General features: G+C 35.3%; 1 protein-coding gene across 25 annotated transcripts in view; it reads right to left on the reverse strand.

Moving 5' to 3' along the window:
• The window catches only part of nfasca (neurofascin homolog (chicken) a), a 275,383-nt gene that overhangs the window by 22,981 nt on the left and 224,583 nt on the right, over positions 1 to 27,819 (reverse strand). For 20 of the 25 annotated variants that reach the window (XM_039749089.1, XM_039749110.1, XM_039749099.1 and 17 more), the window contains 6 exons: positions 21,046 to 21,066; positions 19,469 to 19,660; positions 14,526 to 14,642; positions 9,626 to 9,775; positions 8,392 to 8,523; positions 5,941 to 6,010 (listed from right to left, as the gene is read on the reverse strand). In XM_039749089.1, the coding sequence (XP_039605023.1) occupies positions 5,941 to 6,010; positions 8,392 to 8,523; positions 9,626 to 9,775; positions 14,526 to 14,642; positions 19,469 to 19,660; positions 21,046 to 21,066 (682 nt within the window). The remainder of the gene's footprint in view (positions 1 to 5,940; positions 6,011 to 8,391; positions 8,524 to 9,625; positions 9,776 to 14,525; positions 14,643 to 19,468; positions 19,661 to 21,045; positions 21,067 to 27,819) is intronic. The other 5 variants (XM_039749111.1, XM_039749108.1, XM_039749106.1 and 2 more) reach the window with 1 other exon arrangement.

The raw sequence follows: 27,819 nt of genomic DNA on the forward strand, positions 1-27,819 counted from the left end.
TACATAGTTCACTTCAGTCTTTAAGTAGGTCGTATCACCTTCAACTCATTAGGTCAAACTCTGCCCTGTGATAAACTTGAACATTGTCTTATAGTCAGCTGTTATCCTCAGTTTGTAACAAAAAATGAGCTAAAGTAGATTTGGCCATGTCTAAAGTCTTATATTGTAGAACTGGATTTACTGAACTGACGTCATGAAAGAAAAATCTGTTGTATTGAATTTTGTAATACAAATACAATGTAAAATGTAACCTTGAAATGTATGACATTATCATATCGCTGAAATTAAATAAAAAGGCAAATGAAAACATTTTTTATCAAAAGTGGGGAATTAAAAAATCTGTTTGCAAAACAAGAACTTAGGTATATTATGGCAAACTGACTGCATAATGGCAAAACGTGTTACTGACTGTCTGTATAGTTGCATGAAGATGAAAGTTTCTTGCTCACAACATAGGTATCACCAAACATGAAAGGGGTCTTGGACTGCAAGGTGTGTATTGCACACACATTAATTTCGTGAGCTGCATACTTAGGTTATGTATGGTGAGACACAACATTGTTTCACAAATGCAGCACTGCATCCACAGGATTGTGTTCAAATCAGACTTTGTCAGGACCTGCAAAGCACAACATTATCATCTTGTTGAAATACTTCTCATAATATGCTCAAATGCTACTGTGAACAGCAAATTGCAGTTACTGAGGCTCTCATGAGCGTCAGATGTGAGAATGAGTGCTTGAGTCATTGATAAACATTGCACTGATGCTGCTTTAGAAACAGGGATAGATAATAATAATGAGGAATAATACAACAGTAAAGCTTGCATTGCTCTCAAGAGTCCTCCTCGAGCAAGGTGGAGAGGAGGAGAAAGCAGCCAAATTCACAGTGCTTGATTTTTTGGTCAGATCATATGCCTGTTGCTGCTACGTCTGTTCTCAGTGAGTCATGTTTTTAACTGCAGGGGATATTATAACAGCAGATACCGTATGTCTCATTTTTCTTAAAAGAAAATGTAACACTGCAAGTTCTTCATAGGTCCAGTCAGGACCCTTAGGTCAGCAAAGCAATCAAGTAAGTAATAAAAGGAGAGACACTATTGGAGCAATGTTTGATGGCAACTCAGAAAACAAAAGATAAATTTAAATTTGGATTGGTTTGCACTGCAGTAACTTTATATTATAGGTTAATAGTGTTATTACTGTCATGCGTGCAGAGTACAGTGAAATTCTTAATTACATTTGTTAAAAGTTCTGATTTGAATTTAGTTTGCACCATTTCAATTTATTAATGTGTAATAATATGTAAACATACAGTACATTTTTTTTTATTAAAATTTCATGTGGGAATTTTTTTTAGTGTCTGAGCTGGCATGTGTATTCTTTCATGCCCACTGCATTGGTTTTTTTTTTTGACAGGGCACTATTTAATACATTTTGAACTTATACTTTACTTTTTTTCTTTTTAGTTAAGAGGATTTGATTTTTACACTGGAAACTGTCTTATCAAATTGTTTCATTACTTGGCCTACAATTTTCTTTTACCCATATGTGTAGGGATTAAAAAAAAGGTTCTTGTCTCAATCTAAGATCATTTTAACAGTGCCACATGCTAAATGACAAAAGGGGAACAAACCAATCCATTTCCATAGCTTGCTCAGACAGCAGCTTTTTATCCAGTGGACATCTGATGGTCCAGTGTGACTCACCTATCGGTATCCACACTCCTAGTCCCTTCAACTTTCAAGTGGTATGAAACTGAAGCCTGCCTTTTTGTAATAATATACATCTTTTCCAACTGGTTCACCAGTCTACTGAGATGCCAGTGCCTTTTCCATGTGGCTTTATCTTGGAGACATCATACCCATTTTGTTATGTTTGAGACGTTATCACACAACAGTAAATGGTAGAGGGACTTTGGTGAGCAGCTTCTCATACTATAGGTAACATCTAATTTTAGTTCTTGTTAAAGTCACTTTGCAAAAGATATACACTGAGTGATATTAACAAAGAAAAATATGCATGCTAATATTAAAAGCTAATCATTTTGGACACAACTTTCTATCTTCTAAATTCTTTCATATTTGTAAGTGTACGGCTTGGAGTCAATGCTTGTTTCAATTAGTGGAGATAAATAATGTACCACACTAGTAATGATTCTTATTCCTTATCTTAAGGGGTATGACCTGGCCACCAGGGTGTTACCTATGATATGTTTTTTGGGCTATGTAACATGTGAATAGTGAGGCTACCACCTTATTAGCTATTTCTGAAGAGTCTATATACCATTTCACCTCATGGTAACTTTGTGTACCATACTAAATGTCAACAAATGTTGGAAGACTTCAAAAAAATGGAATGCGCCCCAATTTCTTTAACTTGCATTATTTCATCAGAAAAAAGAGAGCTAAAAATTAATGGTTAATAATAGTGGGGTGTGAGATATTAGTATAACTCGGATGCAAATCACTGGACTAATTAGTAGGAAAATGGAAACAGGAAATCAAAGTGTAAAATGAAAACTTCCTCAGAAAAAAACAAAAAATGCAGCAATGTTAAGGTCTGATTTGTTTTCTTAAACCTTATTGGGAAATGCCAATATAAAGTTGGTTACAAGGAATTAGTAGAAAATTACGAATGAAAGAAACGCTATATTAAGTCATTTAACAGAGGAAATGCCTAAATAGCTTAATGATTAAATATCTGCATTTGCAAAGAAGTTATTTCTTTCTACTTATGTCTTGGTATTCCTTTAAGAATGGGACTTTTCTGAACAACACATTTCAAAATTGCTGTATTAAATTTGCTTATGATCAGCATGCCTTTTGACACTGTAGAGACACTTCCCACTTAATGTCAGCATAGCTAAAGAGATGCTCATAGACTGAGTTTAATGTTGACTATATTCACATGTAAATTAGTGGTGAGCTGTGGAGAATAAAGAGGGTGATCAGGTTTAAAGTTCTTGCAGTCCCCATCACTAATAAACTGAAATGGGCACAACAAGTCTTTGTTGTCTTCACTTCCTACGATGGATGAGGGAAGCTTGGGAGCCTCCTCTAGTTTCTACATGTGCACAGTGAAGTCAGTCTTCAATGCCTGTATTGCATCCTGCTTTGAACAGCCAAGTTCATGACCAAAATGCAATACAGAGAGCAGTGAAGTCAGCACAGAATAAGAAAGTACCTGATGTGTGTTCCTTAGATGTATCTTCTGATGTTGCTGTAGTTAATGTATGATGTTGCAAGCCTTGCCTGTAATTGGTATTGCACTGCAGTCATTAATTTGTGAATGACATCCCATTGTATTGCATACACATGACAATAAACTTGCACATCTTGCACAAACTTAGATCATCCTCCTCAATTAAATTGACTGTTCCTTCCGCTCGTCTTTCCACAATGGGGAACAGAGCTTTCAGTCGTTCTGCCCCCCGACTTTGGAATGCACTGCCTCCTGAGATTAGAAACATTAATTCATTCTCTCTGTTTAAGTCTTCAGTTAAAACTCATCTTTTTAAACTTGCCTTCTCTATGTAAACACTGTACTGTATTGTGTGTTGGGTGTTGTGTAAAGTGTACGGTGTCCTTGAGTGTTTGAAAGGCGCCTATAAATAAAATGTATTATTATTATTACATCAGACAAAGCAGATTTGCATTTTTGTAGTAGAAACCCATATGATTGATTCTTAATGTATATAATGCATTTGCAATACACACATAAGGCACTTAGAACAGCAAAAAAATACACTATCAAGATAAAAAAATCTAAAATAAGTGAATGTTCATGGGTCTGCCCATGATGATTACAATCATTTTGTACTCCATTTACCCAGCCATTTGCAATCTCCTGTTTTGAAAATCCACTCCTAATTAAATGATAATTGCATTTGTGGACAATACATGATTGCACTTATCTGTACTTAAACTATAATAGTTATAAGCACTAGCCAAATATCTTCATGCTGTAAAAATAGTAAAACTACTCATGGTGGAAGGAAAATTGTACATTTTGTGTAGCACAATTCATGTATTTTGCAAATAATCAATCACATTAAGATGCATGGAAAAAAACAGTATTTAATTTAAAACTACTCTTTTTGTAAAAAACTGTGTTTTAATTTTTAGAGCTTTTTTAAAAAAATAACATCAGTTTACCTGAGCAATATACAAAAAATGGCCATTTCTGTCTGAAATCTATTTGAATAAATACTCAAAAAGTGAAGTGTTTATTGGAATTTGACAGATTAAATACTTCAAGCATGGGTAACTTGAAAAAACTACCTAAAGACTTTAAATACCCACCCCATCCCACAAACGTACTGTATATCTGCATTAATCGGTTCTTGTTAAATTCAATATATTTCTGCACTAGTCCTAGGTGATGTTAAGAGTGGTGTTCCATAGGGGTCAGTACTAGGGCCGTTGCTATTTTTAATATATACAAATGATTTAGATAAGAGTATTGTTAAGTTTGCAGATGATACCAAGATAGGTGGATTGGCAGATAATTTGTATTTCATTATATCATTACAGAAGGACTTTGACAAGCATATATGCTTGGGCAGATTTGTGGCAGATAAAATTAAATGTTAGTAAATGTAAAGGATTACACATAAGAAGTAAAAACGATGGGAGGTCTGAAAATCAAGAGTACACCTTATATGAAGGATTTAGGAGTCGTATTGGACTCTGCGCTATCAACTTCCAACAGTGTTCAGAAGCCATTACGAAGGCAAACAGAATGTCAGGTTATATAACACGATGTGTGGAGTACAAGTCCAAGTAGGTTATGCTCAAGCTTTATAATGCACTGGTGAGGCTTCATCTGGAGTACTGTGTGCAGTTTTGGTCTCCAGGCTACAAAAAGGATATAGCAGCGCTAGAAAAGGTCCAGAGAAGAGCGACTAGGTTGATTTCAGGGCTATGGGGGATGAATTATGAAGAAAGACTAAAAGAGCTAAGGCTTTTCAGTTTAAGCAAAAGAAGATTAAGAGATGACATGATTGAAGTGTTTAAAATTATGAAGAGAATTAGTACAGTGGATTGAAACTGTTATTTTAAAATGAGTTCATCAAGAACATGGGACACAATCGAAAACTTGTTAAGGGCAAATTTCAGAAATTTTCTCTTTACAAAGAGAACCACAGACTATTGGAATAAGCTATCAAGTAGTGTGGTAGACGGTAAGACTTTAGGGACTTTCAAAACTAGACTTACTGTTTTTTAGAAGAATTAAGTGGATAGGACTTTGCTGGGCTGAATGGCCTGTTCTCGTTTAGATTCTTATGTTCTAGTCTTCTAGGGCAGTCTGTTCTCTTGCCTCCTCCTCATACTGAGCTTAATTATCTGAATACATTGCGTCATTTCAGAGTCCTTCATATGGAAGTGCTGCCCCCAGCTCAAATGATGTTTGTTAGTGACATGTAAGTATTAAGTTTATAATGTACATTATAATAAAGCAAAAATTATTAACTTAATGTATTCAGTACCTTCATGAAATCCCATAACTTTTCTATATCAATAATATACTACTGTCTCTTAATTATTCATTATTTCTTTACATTATCATTTTCAACAGACTTGCGAATCACAAATTTGTTTGGGTTTCTCACCATCCATGACTAAATGTAGACAGTACTGCAAACAACTGAAAACGAGTAAATAAATACACTGTATGTTTCTGAAATTGTGACAACTGTCACTTAAACCAGACTTCTATTTAATCAATGACCGAGTATAAATGCTTAGAACCCACAGTGAACAATAAATCAGATGCTAAAAAATGCAATTCTCTACTAAACTGTGAAATAGGGTTTGCTTATTAGGTATTGATGAAATTTCATGTAATTTTAAATACATTTTGGTAATAAATAATGTGGAGACTAGACAAGAAACTAACTTCTCAGTCTATAAAGCAATAGCATTAAAAGGCAACAAACCGGTAATCAAAAGATCCATCCTGATCCTTTTGGTCAACGGCATCCAAGGGAAGATCCTTCTTTTCTCTCACTGCAGAAACAAAATTCAGGTCATTATATGATGTAACCTAACCTCTTAAATGTGGCACAACTCAATGACTATATCTGTTAAAAGCAATATAACATAAAATCGTCAAACCTGCCTAACCCACTTCAAGCTCATGGGAGGCCAGAAGCATGTACACTATGTCAAAATTTGTGTAACAGTTCAGGGTGGAGTAAGAGAAGGAGGAATGGAATTAGCACTGAAAACACTGCTGATGGTAGTTTGTACTTGAAAGGACAGTTGGCTCTTTCATAATTGAAATTGCCATCTCCTTATTACCACTGCTCTTACCCTCAATCTTCTTAGGCTCCTTTTATCTAGTTTCATGTACTCCCAACTGCCTAACTCAATGCCTGCACATGTATTTTGCAGGCAATGACACACACCACTCACTACGAGCAGGCGGTTATAGCAACACCATCTGCTACACTTTTTATGACTCCATGAGCCAATCTACTGCTAGGATCCTATCTGAGACTAGTAAGCAGCCACATACCCAGGACTTTCACAGAAGATAACCATCTCGGAAGCTCTTACAGGCAAACGCTCTGTATCTCGACCACTATCTACAACACGCTGAATGGAATACTTTTATACGTTATTGCTGGTCTCTGCAGATAGGTCCACCACTTTGTGACATTTGAGCAACTTGTCTCTGATGTCTAATCTGCACACGTTCCATCATGCTTAAACATCTTATATCTTATCATATAGAATTTTATCTTATCTTATATCTTATCATATAGAATTTTATCTTATCTAATCAGTATCTTAATGAGTTGGAAAGGGATAATGATGGCACGAAAAATCCACCAGTAACTGTCAATTGTGAGACTGTTGTCTCTACAGGGGGAATCTCTCAAAGTGTAACTTAACCCTCAAAGAGGATATACTCCCTAAGACGGCAGCAGGTTCTAATGCTAAGTTAAATAGTAAGCTGCTGATCTAGCTGCTTACTTGCTACAAGCTCATTATGTAGTTACCCACATCCGCCGTTCCATTCAGTGTCACATGTTCAAAAGCACCAACTTATTAAAAATTATAGCAAAGTATGTATTTATACATTGCCTATATGATGGTTGTTACATATTTATCTACTCACTACAAATTTAAAAATGTCAACAGATGAAAATTAATTGAAAATCAGTTGAAAAGAACCACTTTTTTCATTTTATGTACTTGGTTTGTGAAACTACCACAAGTCAAGACTGCCAAAGCCTGTGATCCAGCTTTATATGATAAACAAGCTAGCTCTTCAAATTTTCCATCTTTGCAACCTCCCTAGTTAAAATTAATATTAAGACATTGTTGTGTACATTTCCTAAATGGTGTGATGGAGGGCCGGCAACTCAACCCGGACAAAACCCACAGGACGCTAGATGGCAACTTCCATGCAGGTTAGCGGTTCGGCTTCACAGCCCTGCTGGGTACCATGGGTGCCACCAGGAGACACTGAAGGGACACACGGGGATTTCTGTTGCCAATATAGCCTGGAAGTACTCCCAAGTCATGGGGATGGAAGGACAGGAGTACTTCCTGGCTGAAGAAAATACAAGTCTCCATCTGACCCGGATGTGCTGGGGAATCACATAGACAGAAGGACAGAAGCACTTCCAGGTCAAGGATTATATAAAGGACTGACTGGATCCCAGCATGGAGCCGAAGTTGGGAGGGAGTGTGACGGAGCTGCTGGGAGGAGAATTATATTAGTTTTTATTGATTATTGTGTACTGTGGTGGTGGTGGTGCTTTGAAGGAACATTACAAGGAGGAAAAAAGAAATTAAAATATTCCCTGGTGCTTTTACCTGGTGTCTTGGACATTTGTCTATTGTGTTTGAAGAGCGACAGCACCCACTAGTGTCACTATGGGTATATTTTGAGTGACAAGCATTTTTGGAATCTAAAAACAAATGTACTGCAATCATGCATGCCATTAAGTAGATGGATTGATGGAGACACACAACTGAGACTGTTTAGTCTAAAGCAGGGCTTTCCTGATAATATAATATTTTTCATTGTTTCCATCACAGGATGGTAATTAATTCCAGGATAATTCTGTGTGGAAAGAAAATACATTGTCATTTTCAGGTGTGATAGTATATTTAATTTTAATGTCAGTAGTTTTAAGTTTGACAAGTATACGCCATAGAACACTTAGAGAAGATCATTTCTTTTTAGATTAAATATCTCATATCATGTTTACATGACGCTGTCCTAAAACTCTGAGTACATCTTACACAATCTGCCGACAAAAAAAGTTTTATTAACAAATAATCCCTGACTATTTCTGTGTAAGTTCACAATGAAAACAAAATAAAAAAGCCACTAAGCTAAATTAGGAAAATATTTCATTTTCAATACAAACCTGGGTATTTGCCTCCACGGCTCCTCTTTATGAAGCAGACAATGAGAAGAATCAGCACCAACAGGGCAATTGCACACATTAGGCCTATGAACCATCCTTGGGTGGCAATGTCTACCTGGTCCTTGGTGTATGCTGTATGTTAATTAAAAAATGGAGACAGATAAAAAAAGGATGACATAAATAGGAGTGAATATATACAACAGACTTGCTGGACTTAAAAACATATCTTTCACAGATAACAACATGACTAATTATTGCACTTGCAAAGATCACATTGCAAGTGGGCATTTATCACGTCTTAAGTACTTAAACTCATAGATAATCTATTCATATCTTTATAAATGAACTTCATCTCCTTCGTGCTCCATTTAGCCTCTCTCTAATACAATGTGAATCATCCTTGGACATAAAATGATAACTCCTTGTCCCCCAAGATAAAAAAGTCAGTCAGGGTTAGACTTTATTTTCTGACTCATTAAGCCTAGGATAACTAAGTGTTTTTTTTTTCTTTTATTTTCAGCACTACTCAATGATTCATAACATAAACATTAATAAGACAGAGCTATAAACCTGCTAAAGTTAGGTCACCAGCAGATGAATGTAGTCTTTTAACTCCATTTTGAATGCATATTTGCTGTCTAGAGGAAGGCAATGTTCCAGCAAATATCCAAGGACAGCCTTTTAGTGTCACTGCATAGACACTGGAGAATCAAATCCGTGGACATGAGGTAGCAACAGGATTGAAAACTGTGGTTAACAAATGCATGTAGGCTGATTAAATTTCATCAGGCAGCATTTTCGTAAAAGATACATTCCAATAAATATGCTAAAACTGAACAAAACCTCTGACATTATTGCATATATGAAAACAGCTGTTTTTAATCAAGTTTGTTACATCATCTAGCAGTTTGAGATCAAAACTGTCAGGAAGTAATGTGTAATAGGATTGATTAATGTCTTCTGATCCTAACTTGATACCAAGATATTTGAAGATAACAAGAAGGCTTCAGCAGCTACATTATACTAAGTATCTTGTAATTCAAACTATAAAAGATAGGCATGCCACTTTTAAATGCATTTCCCAAAGTTACAAAACTGAAGTGCATACTATTGCCAAATACAATGACATCAAACATTTTGCAGCACATTAAACATCTAATATAAAACATGCTATAGAGGTCAGGCACCTGCCATTTTCTGATTGGCGAGGCTGGTTCCGTTGAATCTGCCTCACCTGAGCTGGTCTCGAAGGAGACATATTTGCTGCTGACAGAGGTGAATTCTCGGGAGTAAACTCGCACCCGGTACTTGGCCCCCGCAATCAGTCCTGCTAGCTTGACAGGGGTTTCATGTTTAACAGTCACATTGGTAACCGTCTCATTACCTGGGAGACAAGAGATGACCATCAAGGAAGATATGTGGACACTGACAGATGGGTGGGAGAGGCTGTCGGCTTCACTAGGTGATGGATTATGAGGCAACTCTGCTCCTGTTGCTAGAATGAAGGAATGCAGGCATGGCACAATCCCGTTTAATGTGTTAAGGCATATACAACATATAACATTCCAAAGGTATTACGCGAAGATGTAATATTTTTCAAAGATGAAGAAGATTCTTTGTCTAAAAAAGTCACCTCTTTCTACCCTGACCTCTTTCAATAATGTCTATTATGTTGTTCAGTTAAACAGTATAACAAACCCTGTAGTTTGAATTACTGGCACTTATAAGTGATCCTGCATTATATGAGTTCATTATATGAAACCAGGCATTCCATAAATATCTGTCACATTACCTATAGCAATTTTGCCTTCGGAAACAGCAAAGTGAACTCTACCCAGCATAAGCCTTTTGAGGACAAACTGCTATTGAATAACAATTTATTATGAGTAACAAGCAACAGGAGCAGACAGATGCTTTACTGTGACAGGAATGTCTCCAGTGTTATCAGGGTCCATAAGATCACCAGTGGAGCAAGACAGTAAAACTTCTTCATGCTTGTTCTATCATAAACAACTGATACTCAGACCTATAGAACAGCCAGAAGCTTGCAGTTTTTGGAATTTATCTTATCACCTTTCAAGTTGGGCCTAAGATGTAGCCAATGAGGTGAGTACACATTTAAACCTTCATCCACATAAGAGAGCAGGCAATCTATAGTAAATACACACTGAATACTAGGTTGTGTGTACTGGTGTCATTATTTACATGCAGCTAAAGAGAAGAACTGCACAACTGCTTCTGCAATTCAGTCCATGTCAGACCTCATTTCTGGACTGAAGAGATGAAGCTGTGAAGAAAAAAATGAGCTGAAGCTCCTTAACAGTGACAAATGTCAGATTAACTAGAGGACCCCCAAAAGAGTTGAATCATAAAAAGGAAATGAAGATTATGGGAGCTGTAAATTTAAAAATAGAGATTGTATGAGTGCAAAGTAAAGCGGATTAAGAGTAAATTGTACAGATGCTAGAATAAGTCTTTTGTTAAAAAAAAAAAAAATCCAGTTCAACAGCACATAAAGGGATTTAGAAAGTCAAGGTACAGGGAAAAACAAAATTAAAATTTATTAGGTCTAAATGATGCCCACATGTTGAGGTGCAAATCCTTCCAACTAGATTTCATCTAATTCAAATTCCAAAAACTGTCCTCTTGCAGCAGGCATTACACTTGCAGTATAGCCTGCAGCAAGCCCAAGCAGAGAGTCTTATGGCGACATATAACACTTTCTCAATCACATTTGCCTATGTGGTGTCCGACACAAAATAGTAAGTGCTTCAAAAGTATAACACTTTCTCAATCAGACACTCATTTTTTAGTTTCAAACCATTTAGGAAGTACACATTACATTTAAACTGCTTTATAACACTGTTTTTACAGCATGTGAATAAACCAACAAATGCATAAAAAAACAAAATACCTTATATGAACACTACTGAGTTATATAATTGGAAAGCAACACATTAAATACAAAAATCCTTTAATGGCACAAAGACCACAAGTATTTTTACTTTTGTCAATTATAAAATACATGTTCAGCCAATCAAAATATTTTCATTACAGAGCCTAACTAAATTAAATATATTTATAATACTTCAATTTCTTCACATGCAAATGTAACATGCTGTTATTTGCATATTTGTTAATACATTTCAAAATCTGTATAGAATTGTAAGCCAGTGACTTGTTTTCAATGCTAACATAAAATGGTCCAATTTGAAAAACAGCATTAGAAGCTCAGCATCACCATCTAGTGTTCAACTTTGTACTGACAGGAACCAAATTATACACTGACTGCTAGAAAATGAAGTTAAGCAAGCAAGGCAATGCTGTAATAACAGGATACACTGAACTCCAGTGCCATCGGTTCATATATGTGGATGTCACATGCTAAATTTTAATAAACAGTTACATAAATAGGATTTGGTTTTGTAACTCCATTTGAAATTTCCACAAATTTCCATTTAGATAGCAAAAACTGGGCTAAAGAGGGATCAGAGGAATTAAGTCCTATGCAGATACATTCTGGATTAACAAATTAGTTCAAATGGTCTTTCTACTTTTAATTAATTTAATTATTGAGGTGGTTAAGGAGGCAATATGGATATGATTAATGGGTGTCTTATATTTGTGACCATACTTAGATTATCAGCTTTTGTTCACTTTTCACGGGTCAAAAACAGTACCTACAATACAAACATTTTTACCAATATTTTGTAAAATGACCACTTCAATACATATCTGTATTGTTTTTGCATTGCTACTAATCTGTGCATTGACACAAATATAGCACGGCACTCATTATTTAAGAATTATATTATGATATTTGTATACAGTTATTGACGTTTTCATTTTAATGTTCCTGTTGGCTTTATTTTTACCAGCTAATGTGTTTAAATGTATGTTTTAATTTTACTAGTATTGTCTTTGTCATATAAGAGGAAAAATGAAGTGTCTACAGAAAATTTTACATCCCCTTATTATTAAATAGATTAACACTGTTCACTTTGTGTTTACTATGCACCCATGTCCACCTGCAGCTATATAAACATTTGTCAAAATAAATTTAGAACTGATCAGCATAACCAATTTTTACTGCTCAGAACTAATTAATATTTATAACTCTGGCCTTCTTGTAACTTCCAGGATAAATACAACTTCTAAAGAAAACAGGGTTACTAGCTGTAGGCCCACAGTCAATGAAACTGATGGTCATCATCTTCAGGTTTTCCATTAAAATAACAATGGAATGGCTGTTCATGTTGCTTTACTCTGTCAGCATTTGTCTACATTATTGCTGTGGCTATAAAAGTGACCAGTTGCTACTAAGCCACTGCTAGCCTCAGATCTTGATGTCTTACTTTGTGGTTTTGGTGCCACTGCTACTTTTACCAACTAACTCCTCCTAATGAATGACAATAATGCCATCACCAGTGGTGGATTCAGTCATCTGACTGTTGCACAATACTACAGCCTTAACAGGTGTTTGTGTACACTGTGTGTTATGCTGTAGAGAGTCAGGAGATGAGCCGAGCAGTCAATTGGGAGAGGTCCACCAATCTCAACACTGTAGGCCCCCATAGGTTTATTTTATCCAAAGTTTATGCTGTATTTATTCTTTGTAGAAAAATTTGTATTTTTCTTATTTTTTCATTCTTCTAATGCAATTGCTCAATTTATGTAACACTAAAAAGGGCACAATATAAGAATAAACAAACAGTCTGAAATTACACTGATAAAACTGACTTAAAAGTTATAAAACTATAACCTTGGATTACAGAATAACTCTGAGCCATAATTAACATTAAACTGATCAATTTAATATTATTACATTTTTTGTATATTTTTTCATATGTGCTTTTCTATTTATGCATTTAAATCACTTATACATACGGCTGACTTTTCTTTGGCATACTATCACTGAGCAGGGACAGAACTGTCTCTTCATCAAATAGCAAAATCATTTTATGTGGGCTTTTCCTGGAGTAAAAAAATGACTGTAAACTTCCCTCCCTGTAGAAGTATCAAAAGCACCAAGACTTAATTCCTCTATACTTCCCACACAGTTAATGTGTTTTTCTTGTTTGTTATGGTGAGTGGCTGTTGAGAAGATGTTACCTAACACAGCTTAATGTACATGCTTATGTCAATGTTCAAAAGAGGAGCAACAACTATATAACTGAAAGAAGGAAGCACAGCTCAGTCTTCTGAGATAGGCAGTTTACTCACCAATGAAAGAATAAAGTTTCTTACAGGTTGAATGAATCTTGAATCATTTGTGCTTACTGGTTTGACATTGTAAGCAGCGAATACAACCCTGTATCCTTAACAGCTCTTATCACAAGGTATTCTACTTATTCTGTGCCCATGTTTGTTGGGCCAGTTTAATACCGATCCCCAGGATCTCCTGAGCCCTCAACCTTAACTATGGCAGATAGAAGACTTTTTTAAATAAGATCAGTTCAAACTGCAAGAAGTCTCTTTTTAAGTGAGTAAACCTGACCTTTTTACCACCTAGTGCAGAGTCTCACATTAATTGTACAACAAATCAAAGTATTATCTAGGATGTGGTGCTTTGTTCAAAGGTACAGGTAAAAACTACTAATTTAAGGGAGTCACCATGTCCAGACAAGAATATTTTATGAATGGTTGTGTTAGGGACATAATGTCACTTTTCACTTGTCAGTAATTATCAACTTTTCTGCTTGTGCACACATTACAATTTCTCCTCTTTGTGAGTTTGCCCAAGATTTAGATTTGCCTTTTAAGGGCTTGCCCTTCAGCTTTTATGCATTCCATGCAAAATAAAGTCTTGGCCAATGGTACTCAGCTCTTTTTCATTGCTGAATGAGACTAGCTTATGTTTTGTCTGTCCTTTTAACAACTGCCTCAGAAACCCAGGAAGTACAATTAATAGAGGTTCAATGCAAGCTGACAAGAAATAATATATATAAGCAAACACAATTAAGTATGTGCCAGAAGTGACAGAAAGCAGTAGATGCAAGGCAGAACTTGTGTTATCAGCTTCAACTGTGTATGAACTTTATTTCCTGCTAGATGTGCACTGCATGCATCTATATGACATCTACTTCTTAAGGAGTGGCCTCCAGCTTTTCAGAGGGCTACAAGACTATGCTTACTGTCAATGTATTCAATCACAAACTCTGTAGAGTCCGGAGGGAAGTTGTGGGTCCAGCTGATATTTGCATAATTAGTGTTAGGCGAGACAGTCACGTTCCAGATCTTGCTGCCACGGGCTGTGTTGAATACAGGCAAGAGAGGGATCAGGAATTAATTTAACTTACACATTTAATTGAATGGCACCATAAATTCGGTTTCAGACCTTTCACACCATGCACATACTACAACCAAGTGTTCAATCCAACACATCTTTATGGTAATTACAGGGAAATACATCCCACCACTGTCTCACTGGGAAAAAGTTAAGTGTGGGATAGAAAAAAAAACCTTTACTGAGGCGAAAAACAAACAGGAAAAAAGCCAACTCATGCACATGGGAAGTCTACCAATATAGAAATGTATCTACACCAAAGGCATACAGTTAATGATTGTTAACTGCAGTTTCTTTACATAGAGTAAAAGAAACCCACTGGAAATAAGAAAACATGGATCAACTTCACAATATATTCTTGTTACACAATACCACACCAATAGGAGTATGTGACCATTATAATCCAGTCAGAACACAAACCTTTTTATAAGAATAAGGTAGTTTTGGTTCCAGGCAACTTTCCCACCATTCAGGCACAGAATCAGTGCACACTGGTGTTACAGCCTCTAGATAATCAACTTCAGTCTACATTCTAATGAAAAGGAAGAAACTAAGAAAATAACAAAACTGATGAAAGTAATTTTGACTGCCTTCATTATAGGAATTTTAAACCCTGACCTGGGAAGGATCCCGGAAGTCTAATGGAATTTCTTCTTACTATTTGCAAATTTTTGTCTTTGACAACCAGGGGCCTCATGTATAAACGGTGCGTACGCACAGAAACGTTGCGTAAGAACTTTTCCACGTTCAAATCACGATGTATAAAACCTACACTTGGCGTAAAGCTACGCACTTTTCCACAGTACCTCATGCCTTGTCGTACGCAAGTTCTCCGCTCGGTTTTGCAGACTGGCGGCACCCAGCGTCAAAGCAGTGCTACTGTTCCTGTGCGGTTACACCTTATTTTCCTGACGCGGCTTTATAAATACACCGAAACTAACCGCATATTGTTTATTAGTGTAATGCATCTGATTGTAATTAACTTGTAACAATATAATGGTAGAGGGAACAGCCATAGTATTCCAAATACCATAACTGCTTTAGCGTTGTTACTCTCACTTCTTCTTCTTCTTTCAGCTCCTCTTGTTAGGAGTTGCCACAGCGGATCATCTTTTTCAATATTTCTCTCACTGCACCACTCAGAGTATTTATATCACTGTATCTGAGTGTGAATCACAGCAGCAGCTGATCGGAAAGGGAATTATCGGTATACAGCTTCAAGGACACACTGTCTCAGTCACTGCGAAATGTTTTAAAGCCTTTCCTGTACGGACCTCGCGGTTCAGAAACAGAAACGATATCATTTATAAGGTGAAATTCAGCAAAATATGTTTATTAAATTATACAGATAAAACTTTAACTTCATTTAAATAATCTATATTCTTCACTGGGAGTGTCGTTAAGGATAGAATAATTAAACATGTACTACGAAGATATTTCAATGTTCTTTAAATGTTTTGAAGAATCGGCGCTAAGCTTACAGATGGCTTAACGTCTATTACAGAGCTGATTGTATGGCGATTGGTTACTTGGGGAAAGAAAAGCACTGACTGCAGTGATGGCTACGCCAATATATATTGAATATAACACAGAAAGAGAAAATAACAACACAGCTAATAACGCAGCGACAAATTTCGGCAAAAGTTAAATGCTTGTGTCATGAGCACGAGGCGGCTATGCAGTGTCCACAACGGTTGAGGCCATCCACTGTGCATAAGCTACCTTACTGACGGGTGGGCGAAGGAACCACCGATTCTTCCTCTGCCCAGTGCCACCACAAGCCTAGAGCCGCCCCTGATTGTACTGCTGCAATAAATTATTTCATCGAAGTGAAACACATGTTTAATAACGTGCTTTAACTCCTATCATCATGAAAATGGTATCATGTATACATCTCAGTATTTTAGTTATTCAGAGAACTGTAATATTACGAATGTAATTGATTCTGTGTCCAGTTGGAGGAAGAGAGTCGGTTTAAAAAGCAAGTAGTGATTCACAGACATACAGCACATAGAAGATCAAATACAAAACAAAGCATTTAACGTGCTACTTTAATTACGATGTGATTTGAGAAACTGGTTAATTAAACGATTTTAAGATGAAGTTTATGATGTTCTACTTTAATGACAAAATAAACTACGTGATTAAAGTGGAAATGTTGAGATTGAAGTTGACATTTCATGCTTTTTCCTCACTGTGTGCCTTTTTTCTCTGTACCCTAATAAGCTTTCATATGACACTCAGACAGTGGGCTTACAACTCGTCTTTTCACGGCAACTTTGATATGTGACTTCTTTTTTATTTCCGGCACTGTGCGATTTGTGAACGTGAGCTTTCAAGTTTCTCCAACACGCTATGTCACTCGATCAACTTCCTTTTGTTGATTATACCACGGTTTATTTGAACAAATAGTATGTTTTTCATTTGCCTCCACTTGGTATTCGCTGAAATTCTTATATTTTCCCCGTGCTTTTCCCATTGTCTTTTCACAGAAGGCTGCGCTTAAGGGCGATTTATATTGATTTGCATATTCAAATAGGCGCAATTCTGGGAGGATTTGGGGCGTTACATAATGCGCGTGCACGAGCGTTAGTTTTCACGCTGATCGGGATTTATGTAGCGGAAGAACGTGGAAGTTGGAGTACGCACAGATTCCTGCATCTCGATTTTTCTGTGCGTAAACACATTTCGGCTTTTGTGCTTACGCCATGTTATAGTGCGAGTTCTACGCACGGCGTTATACATGAGGCCCCAGGTCTGTCAGACCAGACTCTGTATGTTATAATAATAATAATGGTAGCCAATCTACTGGTAGTTTCTGCCAATTACACGATATGGTCAAAGGCATGTGGACACCATAAAAAAAAAATTAGTTTGTGTTTCAGCCACACCCAATGTTAACAGGATTACAAAATAAGCACACAGCCGTGCACTCTTCATTGACAAACATTGGCAGTAGAATGGGTCATACTGAACAGCCTAGCAATGTCTATTCTGCTAGATTTTCCCCGGTCATTTCTAAGTACTATTATTGTGAAGGAAACACACAGAATGGGGCCACCGGGTACCAAAATGTATAGTACATAAAAACCAACTATCCTCTGTTGTATCACCAAAAAGAGTTACAAACTGCATTTGGAAGTAACATAAGCACAAGAACTGTGTGTCGAGAGATTAATGAAGTGGGTTTCCATGGCTGAGCAGCTACACACAAGCCTAAGGTCACTATGCACAATGTCAAGATTTGAGTGGAGTGGAGTAAAGTATGTCGCCATTGAAGTCTGGAGTGATGAATCACGGTTCACTATCTGGCACTTTGATGGAAGTATCTTGGTTTGGCGGATGTCAGGAGAAGGCTTCTATCTGGACTGCATAGTACCAACTGTAAACTTTGGTGGAGGAGATTTAGGGTTAGGATTATTTAGGGATGTTTACCTCTCTGGGTGTGCGCTCTTCAATCCCCCAACTACCTAAAGGTGAGGTGATTGCACTCTCCACCAGTATGCATGTGTTTACTTCTGGCTCTCACCATCCACTCTGTTTAAGACAGGCCTCTCTGCCTGGGATGTTTGTTTCTAAGATGTCGTAACTTAATAGCATTCCTTTTGCTGTTTAGTACCAGGCATCTGTCTCTTACCTCAAAAGCGTAGAATGTTTCTGGGTCCTGTGAAGGGTACTGTAAATGTTATAGCATACAAAAATATTTTAGACAATTTTGCATTTAGAACTTTGTGGCAATAGTTTGGGTAAGGCCCTTTCCTGTTCTAGCAAAACTGTGCCCATGTGCATAAATAAAGCCAGGTCCATAAAGACATAGTGTGACAATGTTGGTGTGCAGGAAGTTGAGTGTCCAGCACAGAAAATGAACCCTAACCCTACCAAATACCAGTTGGAGGAACTAGAATGTTGATTGTTGGCTACGTCTTAATTTAACATCAGTACCTGACCTTACAAATGCTCTATCGGCTGAATGGACACAGATTCCCACAGACACACACCAAAATATTGCAGAAAGCCTTCCCAAAAGAGTGGAGGTTTTTACAGCCACAAAATGGGAACAACTCCATATTAATACCCAAGGTTTTAGAATGGGATGTCCAACAATCTCATATTGGTGTGATGATCAGGCATCCACAAAATTTTAAGCCATATAGTGTATTTTCATTATTAAGTTGCACTATTTTAACACTTAAAAATGTGTAAGAGAAATATAACTATAACTCTGGGTATAAAATTTTTAAAAATAAAACCAACCATCCATTTACTCAATCTGCTTAATTAATGTGGGCCGTTGGAGCCTATCTTGTACACCATTAGGTGCAAGGTAAGGCACCAACACGGAATTGGACAGTAGTCCAATGTCGGGCAAACTTACATAAATACCTCCACAGTCACCCAGCTAAGGCCAGTTGGGACTCACTCATCAAAATAACATGCATGACACAGAAGGTAACTAGGGTTTCAAAAGAAAATCCATAAAAAATAGAAGAACATGCAAACCACACTCAGAGAGTGATCAAATGGGATTCTAACTCTGGGACACGAAAGAGCAGCTCTAACCACTGTGCCACCCTGACACCCATTTAAGGTATACACAGATACCGGTAATTCTATACTAATAGACCAAATGGAAAAACGTATTGAAATAGGTGTTTAAGCTTAATTAAAAAAAAATAATAAAAGTAATTGGAATTAAATGAATGAATGATACAAAAAATAGGGTTGAGAATTCCTGCACTCACAGTTTAGAAAGAATCACAGGATTACAAGAAAATGATACACATCAAATACCAAACACATGAACTTGAGTGACAGCCGACAAAGGACTCTTAGTTGTCGGAGGAATGACTGTAGTTGGCGGAATGACTGTAGTTGGAGAAATAACTGTAGTTGTAGTTTCAACTGTTGTAGGCACTGCTGAAGGAGTCATTTCAACAGGGGTTGCTGAATCTACCAGAACCGTTGCAGTGGTTATCAATGGAACTGAAGGAGGGGAAGAACAAGTATATTTACATTAACAAGGTATGGAAACACACAACAAAATTTCGACATACAGACACTCAAAATGAATGCTCTTAGAAACTATTACCAATGTGATGGCAAACATGCGTCAGCAAAAGTGAATTAAGAAAGTCATAAAGGAAAGAATAAGAAACCTCTAATTAGGGGAGCATCAACTAATAGACAGAAAGAGAGGAAAGAATGAAGACTTAAACAATAGTTAAATAAGCGACAAACAGATTGATTAAGCAAAAAAAGAAGAGAGCAGAATAATAATATCAAGAGATAATGAAGACATGCAGGAAAGAGTGACAGGCATGAAAGGGAAGAATTGGGCAGTTAAATTTAAAAAGTAGCCTCAGTGGAAGCTAGTCTACAGCCTTCAAACTCATCGGGCATGCCTAAAATATTGCAGTTGTTTAATCAAGAAACCATTTAAAAGTATTAAAAGATTTATTCATAATTAGGATGATAAAACATAAGTTAAAAAGTAACCATATCATATTTATTAGGTACACTGGACTTAAATAGAAGTCACCTATACCAGTAAGCTGAAGCTTTAATTGCTACACACATATTATAAATTAATTGTTGATTTCTAAAAATGTATTGTGGTCTTAAACAAAATTGAGTAAAACCATGCTTGATTTTATGTTAATTTTACAGTTAGTCATTCACCTCCATATTGCCTAAAATGAAGTAATCCAAATATTGCATCTTCTAAGTATTTTTATGGAACTATTAATAATATTAAGGCTAATTACTAAATTACTGAATTACCTCTACAATGTGCTGATATATCAGCTATATGAGCTATCTGCTATTCAATTCCATAGCAATATAAAATTAGACAATACTTGTTTTTGATAACTTTTCATTGAAAGTACTTTTTACAAACAAAAAAGATGCATGCACTAAAAGAACAGTGCTAGAAAATACAAGGTACAGTTGGAAACAGGGGGTTTAACCTTGATAGTTCACACCCTTAAACAAGCTGATAAAATGTAAATTTGATATGTAGCAGTTGCTTATTTATATCTTAGATGCCTAGACAGGAACTGAAGACATCTTAGAATTGTAGTTTTTATGGTTGCTGAAAAGTTATTATCTGAACATATCTAATTAATGTGAAAATCGTTTTTCATTTCAGCTCATTAAGTTCTTAATATTTTATCTTTTATCAACCAGTAAGCAACCCTAAGGGACTACAGCAATACAGATTAAATACAATTTTAATACATATAAAATAGCAACAATAAATGAACAACAGTAACAATCACCATTAAGGAGGGAGAAAGGTGAGGGACAGGAGAGAAAGACAGAACCACATATTTTGTAAATAACAATAGAAAGCAAGAAAAACTTACAGAAAGAGGGAATAACTGAGGCTGTGAAAGATAGAGGAAATAGAAAATAGGCAAAGATGGTCCAATCAAACACTTTACTATTTTCCAGGAATACAATTTTTCATTTCAAATCAAATCAAGTCAGCACAATACACACATCAATTCTGCAAAGCGGACTTGAATACACTAGTGGTTGCACAGAAGGCATGTTGTGATAAGCTGCCATGCACACATGCACAGACTTCAAAGAATCAGGCACTGAGTACACATCACTTCCAAATGAGCATACAGTAAGTTACACAAAAAATAAACAGGAACTTGCAAGTTTTATGAAAACTGTGCTATGTGATGTCACTACACAAAAGAGAAGCAAAACACCACCATGAGCATCAGCTCTAAAAGCACTCCACATAGTGTGGTAAAAAAGAAGGCTAGCTGATAATGCACATGCAAAGCATTTTTGAGATCACAAACCAATAAAGTACTCGACATGTAATCATGTTTGCTGATAGTGTGCTATTATGTCTTGGCTGTTTTTCCCTTGAATTGTAAATACTTTGCCTCTATGTAGAATCTGATGCCAAGGAGCACTGAAGGGATGAAAAAGTTTGCTAAGGACAAAAGGATCTATAAATATGATGACACAAATAGGGGACAACTGTAACCACTCACCGGGCCAATGTTTTTTTTTGCAAAGATCTGCTTTTGTACTGCCTTCTGATGGTTTTCCAAAGAATGCTGCTGCTACCAAACTGTACCACCATGTCATTCCTAGATTGGCTTCACTGAACTTGTTTTATTTATTTTTCAAGAGTCTGATACTAGCCTACAAGGTACTAAAATATAACCTCTTAGTATATTAGTATAGTAACCTCTTGGATTACCTTATAAGTGTCCAAAGCAGTGTAACACCTGATTTTATATAAAGGTTGTCTTCCATTTGTACTGTTGGTTTCACATGTTGTGGTCTTTTTCTACTATAATGCATATTTTAGGAATCAAAAAATGTAACATTTATTGTGTAGTACAATGAGCAATACTGTATATAAAATAAAAAGCTTAATATCTTTAAACTTCTTCTTTTGGCTCCTGTTATGATCACATAAAATAAATCTGAAATTTGCAGCTTGAGCTGTATTACAGTACTGTATATAGCATTAAAGAATGACTTCTCTTCCACAGACTGCATCGCAATACAAGAAACTTAATGACATAGAAACTATTAGAAGAAAACGAGAATTTCTTGATGTCATACTACTGTTCTAAATCTTACAATATTCTTAACATTACCTATAATTTTGAGATGCTCAATAAATCACTTGCCATATTAGTATTGGTTGATAATGGAGCTAAAGCAATTTATTGATATCACTCAGATGTGAAGATTGTTGCCAATATGTTAGGCTGAATAAAATGTTAAGTTGTCTGACACCAGGTTCAACAAAACAATTGCAAGCCCAATTGTTCTTTTTAATTGAAGAAAGGTAGAGAAAATCCAAGCAAAATGACACCTTTTATTGGCTAACTAAAAAGATTACAATATGCAAGCTTTCGAGGCAACTCAGGCCCCTTCTTCAGGCAAGATGTAATCATTACAGTGAGAGAGATACTGAGTAGCTGTCATTTACAGAGTTTAGGAATGTGAAGATGCAACCCAATTGAAAGAGGAATAAGAGTTCATGATAAAGTGTAACTGGATCTTGTGGCTTACAAGAGCAGGAGGTTAGGGTGCTGTTCGCACTGCCATTTCAATCCACTTTTGGCTTTACAGACTAGTTAGCCAATAAAAGGTGTCATTTTGCTTGGCTTTTCTCTGCATTCATAATGGCTAACACGGTACAACACCCTAATATTAGAGAAAGGTAAAACAGTTTTTAATTTGACATTCTAAAGGGCATCACCCCAACAGTATACTGTATTCCTTACCACAAAAATATACAAAAAAATCCTCCTTTGTCAGTTGAACTGTTATTTCACAACATTTTACATATTCAACTAAGAAAACCTAAAATTAAAATTGATATTCATAAATGCAATGCATAATGTTTACACTTAAAACAACCACAAAATATATATAAAAATTTGAAGTGTTATTTATCTTTGATTTGTGCCTCAAAACTAAGCTGATTGGCAAAAACGTTAAATGTATAATGAAGAAAAAAAATCTTGTAACTTAACTAGTTTGTATTTAATTAATTGGGTCATATAGAAACCTGATTGTAAATTGTGTATAAATAAAATATAAATAACATTATCAAAATTAGCAGATCTGAAAGATCACTTGTTGGTGTTTGCCCAGTGTTTTTACTTGCATCCTGACTGTAAACTAATAAAAGTAAAATAACTCAAGTGATATATAATTCTGTCAGCTGCATATAATAATAAAAAAATAGATCCAACTTGTGAATATTCAATCAAGTTCCAGTCTCACTGGGCCATATGTTTTGGGTGTGCACCAAATTAACATATTTTTAGATCAAAATCTTTAAATGTCTTTCAGACAGCCTTGTTGTCTCAATCTCTCCTAATTCATTAACAGCTGTGTTTGGTATATTCCCAGGGCTTAAAGTGGAGAAGTAAAAACAAACTACTTTTACTTCACTATAAGCACTTAGACTTATCTTGCTCAACTGGAAGAATCTTAACTCACCTCTTTTAAATCAGTGGATAACTGATGTTATATATTATTTGAAATTGGAAAAATCTAATTCTCATTTAGAAGATTTGTACAAAACTTATTCTAAACTTGTCAGGATCTAATCAATAACATTTTAGAATAAGCATTTAAATTAAGGAAGTGGATTGTCTCCACCTTTTTTATTCTGTTTTTATTCATTTATTTATTTACATATTATTAAACTTTTACTCTGCTGGCCTAGCTCTCTTTCTTATGGGTGTGGGTTGATTTGTTTCAAACCTAGTTTTGTTAAACCCGACTTGCTTGTATGGAATGTTATTTGATTTTAATAAAATCAATAAAATGTAATCTTAATCTTTTTCCAATAAGTTAAAAAAAGTCAGAATTAAATTATTTATTTTAAAATATTTCTTGTTTTGATTAAGTTGCCGCTTACCCACTTCAAAAACAACTAATCTAAAAAACAAAAACAAAGCCTAACCGAAAAACATCATTTTATGAAATAGTTCAGAAAAATCAGCAAATAAATACAAAACTGCATATATTTTAAATGTAACTTGAACTAACTTGTTCTCTTCTTTTATTAACTTACTCAGTGTATTTCGCTTTTGTACCTGAAATGCACTCATGGTGGACCTTTACTTCTAAGCAGGTGCCAGGATCTTGTTTTAATTGTTTGTAAATACGTGCCAGCTTGATGTCACGTTGCATATTTTACATCTGGATATTTATTTCATTGACTTTTATGTATACTGGCAATGAACTACACATGCTTTGCAGGTAAAAATAAAAATATATATAAAAAAATGCTTGATATAAGCAAAACTATCTACCTGTGCAGCATGAAAATTTTACTAGGTTAGACTACTTCTGAAGTAAAAACAGCTACATATAAAAAATAAAAAATATATTAAAATTAGTAAATTTTAATGCATTTTAAGTAGCCTAAAAAGGTTAGGTTCTTCAAACAAGAAACATTGAGTCTGCTCATTAGTTTATAACATGCCTTTCTGTTATATTGGAGCTTTATTTAAGTCACAATTTTCTTGAAATTCAGATTAACATCTAAGTTATACAACTCCAGCAATAAATCCAGTTATCTTTGAATCAAGCCAAGTAACATTGCATCCACAATGCTAAATGAGATATATAACCTCATTTGGGAAAACATGAGATACATTTACTCTAAATAAGAAATTTATTCTTGTTAAGATTTATCAATTTTTTGGGAGAATGTCTTTAATTTATTGTGAGCTTACAACTTTTTTCACAATTTTCTATCTGTCCTCACAAATGAGCTTACAACTTGATGTAATACATCACTGACTTGCATATGTTTACTTTCTTCACAACAAACGGGGCTGTGGTTTTCATTTTTTCATTGTTTCAGTGTATGATCTAAAGTAAATATTTTATCAATGTAAATGCAAAGATTTAATTTCCATTTTTAACGCTGTGCTCACCTTTTATGTTGCACTTTACAATGCAGATTATGCAATCTGAGGATGTAAATAACTTCATGACAGTTAAATTATCACACTGAAGAATTCCATTATCTTTGAAAGCGACCATTTTTGAGTGTGGGTCTCAAAGTGTAAAATATACCACATTAATTGTAAAACTATAATGCTTTTTTGTGTGAAAAATCTTTAAGATTTAAGACTACAACATTTATATAACTATTCAACAAATACTGTACAACATTACTTTCATCAACACCTGCATTTATACTATATTTCAACTAGAAATAAGAGACATGGCTTGCTTTGGAATAATTCTTAAATGTGAGTTCTGATGGATAAAATGTTTAAATACAAAACCTTTACTCTAGTACAATTAACTATCAAGCTATTTGCATAACAATCAAAATGCAGAAATCAGTGACAACAGGCAAGATGCAGCCATATTCTTTGAAGCAAGCAAATGGACAAGAAAAGTAGAGAACAGCCAGTCAAGGATCGAAATTTGTGTAAAAGCAGAAAGTAGGCTCCCATTTCTTATGTAAACATAAAATGTAATCTGTAACAATATGTTTCAAATATCATGAAAACAGTACAAATGTTGTCCAATGAAATGTTAGGATTCAAGTTTACAAAATAATATATTTTAATACTATGAATTTTAAGACATTGGTTTTCTGTTATATCCTAATGACAGCACGAGGCAGGTTTCTACAGCAGGCTAAGCATTTAAATATACCTGCAGTATGATGTACTTCAGAGCTGCTTCAGAGTCACTCATTTATCATTCCTTGTTTCTTTAATTTCATAAAGATGAACTCATAGCTATTTAACCCCATAATATGTAAAGTATGTGCCATACTGTATTCTAACAACTTATTAAGTGAAAGCCTGTGGATATACTGCTTTACTGATACATAAATGTTTTTTTGACTGAACTTTGTGTTACTGTATGTGTTTCATCTTTTTAAGTGTAAGTCTGGGGCAAAAGGTGTCATAAATTCACATTCAGCAGTGAGTGAAAGCATTATGGAATTTCACTTAAGTTCGGCAGCAGAAAGTACAGCATTTGTAAAGATGTCATAAGCTGCAGGGAAATGCAATTTCTGCCACAGATAGTGTATATTTTTCTAGGTTTGCAATGATAAAGTGCTGAATTCTGTATCAGATTTAAATATTTTACATTGGTGTTAGAGACAGGAGTTAAGGAACTACATAATGAGTGCAAACAGCTGATGTGACAGTAATGTGGCTAAAAAGCTACTAAAGGAATAATGTACCAGTGAGAAAGAACTGTACAGCATAAATGATCCTGCTGAATGCCTCTAAGACTAGAAAAATATTCCTTTATCTCAGGATGCAGAAAGACTTCAAACAGATATAGAAGTGGTGCTTCAGCTCAATATTTTTTAACTAGGAACAAACTGATAAAAGTGTCACAAAGACTGTAAAACAGTGACTGCCTCCCACAGTTGATGAATGTCTCATTAGTCTAGCAGGCTGGCTGTACACTCATGCACTGCAATTAATCCACCTCCTTAAACAAACTAACAGCCTCACAAATCCCACTCCTTCCCAATTAATGCATATATAAGGGTCCAGCCTGATAAGCCAAAGAAACATTTTTAAGCATGGTACATGTTTATTACTATTTGCTGTGGAGCTGGTGATTTCACCAGCCTTTCTACAGCAGGCTTACATTCAAGACCTCTACTGCTATTCATCTTGTTAAAGAGCTGCTGTGTACTGTCATACCATCTAATGGCTGTCACTTAAAGCAATGCTTTTCGATCCCTGAGGGTTTCCACTCTGTACTGTTGACAAAGAGGTGAATTCATGAAAAAAAGAGTGACAAAGAGGGGGAAAAAAGGCTTGTAGTGCAGCCAGCGAGCTTATTCAGCAGATATCATATCTCAGGGAGGTGATACGGCACTTTAGACACAAAAGATTTTCAGAGCAGGAGGGATACAATAATTAGCAAAAAGCTGGTTTATATATATATATATATATATATATACATATATTCCTTCTATTGCTTGTGTCAGGCACTTTAGTGGAAGAAGTATACACTAGCATTGACAAGCTCAAACTCACCTAGACATTTTTATATTTTTAATAGAAACTGATACTTTTTTAAATCACTATACCGTTAAATAGATTTAAAAATATAGTCAAGGCATCACTAAGGCTGCAAACTGGATTTACTGCAAGAAATAAGTGATATATAACATATTATTCACATATGATAGCAAAACCCAATTTTACTCCAGTGTTTTAACTGTAAACTTAGTTCATTAGTTCATACTTAATTAATCATTTAAACTGGTTATCAAAGAAACCTGTGCAAATGATGAGATATTTAATCTTACTTGGAAAAACACAAAATATAGTAGTTTCATTCAAAATAATAAATTTATGCTTTGTTAAGATATATTTTTTTCAGTGTGTCTTTAATTTATTGAGAGCTTCAAACTTTTTTTCTTCACAGCAATGGGGACTATGGGCAGGTTGAAAAGAGAAAGAGAAGTAGGGAACACAAATGGGCTTACAACTTTATATATATATTGGGGGCTTGAATTGACATCAAAAAGGCGCTGTGGGTTTCATTTTTGTACTGAAAATGTTAAAGTGTATGATGAAAACGTTTTATTAATGAAAAAGCGTACATTTAATTTCTATTTCTTTCCCTTTTTATTA

Source organism: Polypterus senegalus, chromosome 3 (assembly GCF_016835505.1).
Source record: "Polypterus senegalus isolate Bchr_013 chromosome 3, ASM1683550v1, whole genome shotgun sequence".
In the NCBI taxonomy this organism is placed as follows: Eukaryota; Metazoa; Chordata; class Cladistia; order Polypteriformes; family Polypteridae; genus Polypterus; species Polypterus senegalus.